This window comes from Musa acuminata, chromosome BXJ3-5, assembly GCF_036884655.1.
Source record: "Musa acuminata AAA Group cultivar baxijiao chromosome BXJ3-5, Cavendish_Baxijiao_AAA, whole genome shotgun sequence".
Lineage (NCBI taxonomy): Eukaryota > Viridiplantae > Streptophyta > Magnoliopsida > Zingiberales > Musaceae > Musa > Musa acuminata.
The window spans coordinates 38,834,858-38,844,624 of record NC_088353.1 but is presented as its reverse complement, the minus strand read 5'-3'; the positions used below and the strand labels follow the sequence as shown (position 1 = coordinate 38,844,624).

General features: G+C 39.1%; 1 protein-coding gene and 1 long non-coding RNA gene across 2 annotated transcripts; one reads left to right on the top strand and one right to left on the bottom strand.

The window, feature by feature from the left end:
• Positions 1-846: 846 nt before the first annotated feature.
• LOC103985623 (ethylene-responsive transcription factor 2-like) lies at positions 847-2,264 on the top strand. The gene has a single exon (XM_009403378.3). The coding sequence runs from the start codon at positions 924-926 to the stop codon at positions 1,839-1,841; it is 918 nt and encodes a 305-aa protein (XP_009401653.2). The 5' UTR covers positions 847-923; the 3' UTR covers positions 1,842-2,264.
• A 1,579-nt stretch (positions 2,265-3,843) lies between these two features.
• Positions 3,844-9,451, bottom strand: LOC135638114 (uncharacterized). The gene is made up of 3 exons (XR_010496509.1): positions 9,261-9,451; positions 6,204-6,342; positions 3,844-5,016 (listed from the first exon to the last, which is right to left on the bottom strand). It is a non-coding gene; the product is annotated as an uncharacterized LOC135638114 (long non-coding RNA).
• Positions 9,452-9,767: the final 316 nt, after the last annotated feature.

Below are 9,767 nucleotides of genomic sequence, written 5' to 3'. Positions count from 1 at the left end.
ATAAAACTATAAATATTTGAGTCATAAAAACCAACACTGCATATTTTATGGATAGAAGTAGTAGAAAAAAGCAGGTAAAAGTCGCCTAAATGTTCCTGAATAAGCTATCTATCTGTACATTAAATTTGCTGGAAAAGTTAGGTAAACATAAAATGTCTTTAAATAGTGCAGTATATATATACATTGGAGGAAACGATCACTCAACACCTCCGCAGGGAACTTGCGATAAGAATAGAAAAATATTATAGAGGACAGTAGTGCAACATCTAATATATTTTATATTTCAGAGCAATCAATGGGAGTGTAGCATTCGTAATTGAGGCTTATAATGCAGCGTAAGCCATGAAGCACTTGTGTTAATCCTAATAAAATGACAGTGGCACTACACTTATAAAAGCCTCTAACGTTTTGTATTTTACCACTAAGAAGTTGCTTTATCGACCTAAATCTCACCCACCTCTTTCACGTTTTGCATAATAAAATATAAATGTTCCAGAAAATATCAACGAGGACAGCATCACCGTCTCCTTTAGCTCAACGAAATAAAACAAAGAGAAAGCAGCAATGCGTCCCTTTCCCGCACCGTCGATCCGATTAAATCGGCGAGTAAAGGAACGGTCCAGGCTTCGCCAGGACGCGACCCGCTCCACGTGAGGACAACCCGTGACGGGTGACGACCTCACCTGTGACGTCACCGCCCCGTCTTCCACGTTTTATTACGTCACAGGGGCGAGAGAAATGATAAAATTTAAGAGGAAATGGGATTTCTACCACGTGATAAAATTGGGAACCTTCAGGGAAGCACGAGGCCCCTTTCCTTGCTATATAGCCTTCGCACCTTCCTCTTCCTTTCTTTCACTTCCCAACCGGCTAAAATTCACCGCTCGCCTCTCATCCTTACCACCGGTCAACGCAAACGCATCATGTACCAGTCACAAGAGCTCGCTCTCCTTGAGGCCGCCCGCCACCACCTCCTCATGGACGCCGACGAGCCGAGACCGGATCCGAACGGGCCCTCCGTGGTGACGGCCTACCGCCGGAGCTCTAGCTTCGGGAGATTCGTCGCCGACGGGTGGTCCGACGGGCTCCCCTTCCGCCTCGACGACTCTGACGACATGGTCATCTACGGTGCCCTAAGCGACGCGTTCCACCATGGCTGGCTCCCCTCCGGCGCCAAGCCGGAGCCCGCCGCCGAGGAGGGGGAGCTGACCCCTAGGCTGCCGCCGCCGGCTGTCCAGGTATCGCAACAGCAGCAGCAGGTGGCGGCGGCGGTGGTGGCGGCGTCGTTGAGGGCGGCGCCTGCCAAGGGAAAGCACTACCGGGGGGTGCGGCAGCGGCCGTGGGGGAAGTTCGCCGCGGAAATCAGAGATCCGGCGAGGAATGGGGCGAGGGTGTGGCTGGGCACGTTCGAGACGGCGGAGGACGCCGCCCTCGCCTACGACCGCGCCGCCTACCGGATGCGGGGCTCCCGGGCGCTGCTCAACTTCCCGCTCCGGATCGGCTCCGAGGAGGCCGCGGCCGGGGCCGCCCCGGCCGTGGCGTCGCCATCGAAGCGGGCTTCATCCGAGCCCAGCTCCTCCTCTTCCTCTTCCTCCATCTCCTCGTCTTCATACGGCACCTCCTCGTCCTCGTCGTCCTCCGAAAGGGCCTCGCCCAAGAGGCGGAAACGAGGGGAGGCCGAGGCAGCGGCCGCAGCGTCAACGACGACTGGCCCGGTTCTTGGTCCGCTTCCTGTTCCGGTTCAGGCGCAGACCGGTCTGGGTTTCGGCAATAGACCGGAGATCTTCCCGGCCGGACCAGTCGCTCAGCTGCCACATGTAGGCCAGCTTTTGGTTAGCTGAAGGCACTACAGTAAGACAGTGGAGACTGGTGCTCAAAACAAGAGCTCTCACTGTTCCAAGAGAGAATGTGCAAGTCATTAGTGAAAGTTTTAGGGTACTAGAAATGAGAGCATATGTAAAACGAAGTGTAAGAGAGAGAGAGAGAGAGAGAGAGAGAGAGAGAGCTGTTTGCTGTTGGAAAAAGGAAAATAAAATCAGCTATTATGGTATGGTGAAGGGAGAGAGTGTGGTGTGATCTCTTATGGAAAATAAAAACGAAGTGTAAGAGAGAGTGTGATCTCTTGAATAATCAATCAGGGGTTAGGGATAAGTATTATGGTATGGTGAAGGGAGGGGTTTGTGGTGTGATTTGTGGATCAAAAATCTCTACTGTGTATAAAGAAATCTAAGCAATCAATAATTACCTTCATTCTTTCCTTATAATACTTTATTTTCTGTAAGATGACACCAGAAGCATGTGATGGTTGACTTGGTCAGCAAGCCTACATATCGGATGAGGGTTGGTTGGACGAATGAGGTCACCCTCCAAAGGAAGGACAAAAAGCTCAACCAAAGTGTCATCTTAAACATGCGATCGAAATGTCGGGTTCCATAAGACATGAGATGAAACAACTCAGATCCACAATGGTAACAAGAAAAGCTGATTTCACAAGCGGTAAATTATGGTTCTTGATGTGAATCCAAGTTGAAAGGGCTGGTTGATGCTCAGACCATTCATTATCTGATATCGTACCTCTCTCTCTCTCTCTCTCTCCGGTTTGTAATTAATGCTCAGACCATTCATTATCTGTTCGCAACTGGTCATGCCATCCTTTGTGGTGGCGTAGTCCCAAACTATTATGCTGAGTCTGCACACCCACAGACTCCTGCAATTTCCCTAACCTTATCGTAATCCTTTTAGATAGTTTTGCAAAAGCTTATCACGTACAACCTCCTTTCCATCACATCGGTTTCGCTAAAAATGGGATGGACCTCAATCGACAGAGAGAGAGAGAATGATTTCCACGTTCAATATATTCCTTTTGCACCCACCAAATTCTTGTTTCCCCCACGCACAATTGTTTTGTGTGATGACTCCCTCCATCGAATTAGTTCATGTTAACCCACTTGCAAAAATAGCTTTTTTGGATTACATGGGTTTTCTATTCTCTAATCAAGATGGTTAGAGGAGCGCACAAGATCTAATCCACCCTGGCCCTCATCGTCGTCCACCTTTACCCAAGTGAGATGGTCCCTTGGTCAATGCAGGAGACCAATCATCAGAAGCCATCGTTCCCACATCCTTATCCTAACCGGATCTAATGTTGCAACACGTGTCTACCACAGCTTGAGTGTGACCAGGTTCCATGTCTTGCAGACTCCAATACGAATTTAATAGCACCAAGTGGCACACAGCTGTAGAGAATCAACACAAGCCATTGTTCTACGAGGCCACACCTGTTTCGACGATAAAGCTGAAGCTACTCATCGTATCCTCTTTCTCAAATTGCAACCATTTTAGCCAATAACTCAAATAAACATACCTGTTAGCCATGAGCTAGGATGCATGAAAATCTAGAAAGAGGCCCTACTCCTGCTGAAACAGGCTCTGAGATGGCACCACACCGTGATAGAGAACAGCCACCTCAAGAGAGATGATGGTGGAAGATGTGTGTGTAAAGAGAGAGGAGCTTGTGAAGTATTATTCTAAAAGTGGATGAGAAAAAGAAAGGTGTAGCAGTGAAATGGTGGACTGCTTTGCAAGTGGTTCAGTGAAAAGTCGGTCGTAATGGTGGCAAAGACAGCAGCAGGCCCATCCCATCCGGTGCTGGTGGCAATGAGATAAGAACAAAGTCACTACTACCTTCACAGCAACAGCAACACCAAGGCAAGTGATGGGGATGGGGGCAAAAATACGGAGAAAAATGTACACGAGTGACATCTTTATCATATGTCAATTTGTGTGTCTTCCCAAACACGATAATGTACTCACAGAAAGTCAACGATACTTGAGAAAAAAATATCTCCAAATGACAAATGTTAACAAGATGGATCATGTTGGCATAGTAACCATAAATATAACATCATCCCAAATACTATTTTATGTGTCATCCAAACATTTAAACATCCAGGTAAAAACAGATGCCAGTATTACAAATTCAGATAAAGATACCCCAACATTCCACACGTTTACAGGACAGATACACATTTGCACAATAACCATAGATATATTACGTTTTAAGACTGAATGAAAGCTCATTTGAGATGCCAATGGTCCCCTTGCTTTCTCTCTACAACAAGACCACCTCCGGCACACGAGATAAAAAGAAAAAAACAATCTCAGCCAGTGGTTTTTCTTTGATCCACTAACATTCTTCTTTAGACTTTACAAACAAGCATCAAAATTCTGCATTTCAAAGTCTATATTAAAATCTCCGGTGAGAGGGTTAATTAAATATTACCTTATATATTTGACCCTATTAGTATCGCGATCCCTATATTTTAAAAAATTATATTAAAATCTTTTTAATTATGAAAGAAAATAAATAACTTCATTTGTTCTAACGTCATCAACTGTATTGATAAAAAATACATGTGACATCATGTGCTAGATCAACATGAAAGTGATAGATAAAAAGATAATTTCAATATCTTTCATTTTCGACATGTAAAATTAAAATTATTTTTTTATCGATAAAATTATTACAAATAAAAAAATATTAAAATTATTCTTTTATCCATTACATTCATGTCGATCTAACACATGATGTTATATGCTGTGTTCTTCGCCAATATAGTTGTAAGGATAAATGAAGTTATTTATTTTATTTTTAGAATTATAGGGATCTTAATATAGATTTTTTAAATATAAAAATTATGATATTAATAAAATCTAAATATAAAAGATAATATATAATTAACCCCTGATGAGATATCTAGATGCATATTGTCATGTTGTGCCTTTTTGTGATTAAATGATGCATGAAATTTCAAGATCCACTTACCCAACATTATAGACCTTTGCAGTATACTGACATACATACACCTCAAACTGAAGTGCTAGGAAGCTTCCTCCAAAGACGAGGGTGGATTGCTGCAGCACGTCACAAGGCCTACAACAACATAGTCAGTCAACGGAACGTGAGCCCAACCAGCGGTCAGATCCACAGCTACCATATGTAGTATCACAGGTTACCTGCATCAGCTCGAAAAGTCAAAATCAACAAAAAGGACCATTCTCTTAACCAAAAAGAAAGTAATCTGAGTTGTATGCCCCTTCATATGATATGATGCACAAGAGGTCCATTCGTGACCAGAAAGAAACTAGTTGACTCGTGTGTGCCTTGAATATGATTCACAAGAAAGAATGTACAGACTTCACAATAATCCCTTTATATTGTTTTCCACCCCCACCATATTATATTATGGTAATCAAGGTTTCAGATTTGATCCCTTCTTCATCATCAGCTTGTCCTTTCCCCCCCTCCTCCTCATCTTCTCTATCTCCTCTCTCGTTCTCAGTACTAACCAATATGTATGTGTATCGATAGACCAACTAGCAAATTGATTGGATCCGATATCAAATTTTGTACCATGGAGTAACAAGTAGGATAACATATTTGAGTTGCTAACTGAGTTTGAAGCCGGTGGAATTTAGCAACACAAGAACGCCAATAATGCATATGTACAAGCCAATCCAGGCAAGAAAACATAATTAACAGAAGAACTGAACTAGGAGATTATTATGATATGCTACAAGACTACAGGTGGTTAAATCTTGTTCTCTTCAGTCTTCGGGCCTACCCCTAAAAAGGTCACCAGAATCAGAATGCAGCTGATAAATATTATAAATTCCTGTCAAGCTTCTTTTGATTTTTCAAACAAGCATTAAACTATATATACTACCAAGTCAAAGTTATAGCTGAGATTCTCAAGTCTTTCTCATCACATTCAAGCAGATATCTTTTCTTTTCTCTCTTTTTTTACATTTCATCTTGTGCCCTTTTTGTAGTCAAATGAGAACTAAAGGTAGGGCCTGCCCACATAGAATATTGTAGGACACCTGCATGAACACGAAAGAGCATTGTCAAAGTAAAACAAGGGTGGGTTCAATTCTCTCATCCGTGAAGAGGTTAAGCTAATTATGATGCACAAGGAAGCTTGTCTTCCTGACTGGAAAGAAATTTATTCACTTGTCTGGACTAGGAATATGATTTCCAAGAAGGCATGTACAGATTTGACAATAGAAGAAAAAAAAAAAAAAAAAGACTCTTACATGCATTTCTTGTCATCCCATCATATTCTATTGAATTAGCAAGTATGACAATGGATTTGAGTTGCTAAATGAGTTGATCCTGGGAATATTTAACGACGTAAGCTCACCAGCAACAGAGTGCAGCCCCAGACAAGAAAGCTCACTATTTGTTTCCAAGATGTTGTAAGCTGCTAGGCTCAAAAACCAAAGGCAGATGATACTGTGCAGTACAAATCTACTCTTCCACTTTTGTTTCTTTCCAATTTTCTGTAAGTCAAGATGTAGTATGTCATAGGCTGTTTTAGTTGATTGATGAAGCATAATCATACCGATGAGTAAAAGCCATTTCAATCGGCTGATGGAATATAATCAAAGATATCAGGGAACGAAAAGTTGAATCAAGGGGGGGAAAAGAAAGCTTTTTCATCAAATGAAGATAAAGGGTAAAATAAAAAGTGTATCACCACTCATCTTGAACAACAAACAGAGTACTATCTTGTTAATGGACACAGATCCATCCAAGGTCAAAATACCACCATATCAAGCAATATGGGGCTATGTTACTGGACACAGACAAAGGGTTTTGAATAATGCTCAACAGTTGAGAAAGAAAAACTAGTTGCTTCATCATGTCAGCTGTTGACGGATGAGACAATTGACCCGCAACCATCGCAAACAAACATAGATAGCAATAGTATTTTTTTCGATTGTTGTTAATCATAATACAATTTTTAACCATCTAAAACTAATATCACTATAACAACTACAACAACAAAACCATATACTCCCAACTATTTGGAGCCGACTATGTGAATCTTTTATCACCATTCAGCTCTATAAAAATATTTATATTCTTATCTAAATTAAGAGTGCTTAAATTTTTACTTATACTTTCTAATAAAGTTGTTTATGTCTCTCAACCTCTCCTCGTACCACTAATATTAACATAATCATGTAATTAGTATATAGGATTCCTTTGTATATAGTCATACCATATTAAATAATGCCTTCTGATCTTATCCTTTATCGAATCTACATCTGATTATTCACGAATAAAAATTATTTTTTTTCTATCTTTCCTTATAAGACTACTCATCCATCTTAGCATTCTCATCTCAATGACACAAACTTTGTTTATTAACCATCAAACATTAAGATCCATAAAGCATAATTGGTCTAACAATGGTTTCATATAATTTTTCTTTTAATCCAAGAGGCACTTGGTGTTCACACAAAACTCTTTGATGCTACTCTCCATTTCAAGAGTCTAATTTTTACTCTGTGAATAATATCTTTATATCTCTATTTTATTCAATAAGTGATCCAAGATATTAAAAACTTTTACCTAATGAAACTTCTTATATATCCAACTTAACTATATCCTCATGTCTACTCTTAGTATTATTAAAATTACATCTCATATATTTATACTTAGTTCTATTTAATTTAAAACCTTTGTTTTTCAAGATGCCTTTATAACTCAAGTTTAGAATTGACTTCATTTAAGCTCTCATCAAGCAAATTAATATCATTTCAAATAAAATGCACACAAGAGATTTTTCTTGGATATAAATTGTAACTTCGTTCATTACTAATGTGCAAAGATAAATATTTAATGTGGATCCTTAGTATTCTCATGTACTAATAGGAAATATATATATATATATATATATATATATTCAATAAACATACTCCCTATAATCCACATAGTTCTAATGTTAATGAATACACACACACACACACACTTTATCAGAAGCCTTCCCTAAATCAATATCAACCACATACAAATCTTTCTTCCTCTCTATACTTTTTCATGAATTATCCCAATAAATAGATAACTTCCATCGATGATCTTTTAAACATAAAACCAAATTGATTCACGTCATATTCGACTTTCAATCACTATTTTCTAAAGTCTCATAGTGTGGCTCATAATCTTAATCTATAATTAGAAAAGTTTAAGACATCACTCTTATCCTTATTTGGTACTAGAAAACTTTTCTTCCCTTAGGTATTTTTCTAGATCTTAGGATTTTGTTAAAAGAAGAAATCAACCAAACTATTCCTCAATCTCCGAAGCTCTTCCAAACCTCAATAGGCATGCCATCAATCTCACTCTTATCTACTTCCATCTTTTTTTGTGTTTCCTTAAGCTCACTTGCTCTAATTTTATGAACAAATATATAAGTATTAAATCTGCTATATTTAGGACTAAGTTATTTGTGAAATGTTCTTTAAATCATTCATAAAAATAATTTCTTTACAAATTATAAAAGTAATTTATTTCCTAAGATGTTGACAACCATAGGGTATATTTGTTTTAAGCAATATATAGTGGTATAAGATATCAAATGCTTAAAAGATTTACTTGATGTAAATAAAATCCATAAGAAATGCATAAGAAATTATTCAACACTGAGAACACATATCTTGTAATAAAAAAGCAAACTATAAAAGTACCTCAACTTTCCAGAGAAATGTTGTTAGCGTCAATGTATATGGGGAGATGCATGATCGAACAGACAAAAGGAGAAAAGACACTACTGGAAGAAAAAAAGAAACATTTTCTTCTTTAATTTGAAAGAATAAACCAAATTGGTATCTACCTCATTAGTCCAGGGAGAAAAGGTTAAGACAAAAATGTACCCCTTTTACTGCGAACGTCACAAGTCACAACAAAATTAAGCTCGAAGACCTACCGATGATCGAATAAGTCTGATCAACACTTTCATCGTCGATAATCTTTCATTTACATCGTCATGTTGTTGTTATTTTGCCACATCCAAAACCTTTACCGTGCATGTGAACCTAATCTCTCCGATCAATACGCCCAAATAAAGACACTTGATGATGATTAATATATATAATAAACAAAATGCGCAAATCATGAAAAAGTTAAGCTCTAAGACCAAAAAGACGTAATTCAATATGTCTGTGCAATTTAATCAACATCTTCACTGCAAATATTTGACCAAATCGAAAACCCACACTGTAAATGTTATGGGCATCCATTAAAGCTTAATAAAAGAGGGGAACCCATCAATGGACATTGTCACGGCGGAATTAGTGTTTCAGGAACTAAAACGACAAACTATCCCCAACAGCTACCGCTTTTACATGAACCAACACCTCATCAAGACAGCACAATGATTAGCACGAGAACATGGGAAGCAATCACAACCAACCTAGATAGAGAGAAAAAGAACCACGATCTTGGCGAAGCCGGACGGAATTTTATAAGAATCGGAGGAGGAATCGACGAGATCTGATCGTTCCCCACTACCCTCAGATGAGGGTTTCAGATCCTCTCCCTCTCGCGACTGCTAAGTCGTAAGATGAAGCGCTTCATCGCCCAATGTTAAAGCCGATCTCTAAGTTGGGCTGTTTATATATACTCGTCGAGTGTCTTATAAGTAGTTTAATATAATGAAAAGAATATGCCTAAGAGATCAAATCGGTGTTGGTGTCAATAATATATTATGTCTCACGTAAAAAATCGAAGTTGATAATTACATAAAGGATGTGAGGATAAGTTATATATTATGGTGTCGAGGATGTAATGTTAATCATCTAATTACAAACTATTCTATTAAAGAAAAATACTTTTGGTCGAGAAGTGGTAATTGGATGGTTCGTTTGCTAAGCAATTTCTTCTTCCGCGCTGCGTCGACTAGTAATGAAGAACATTAATG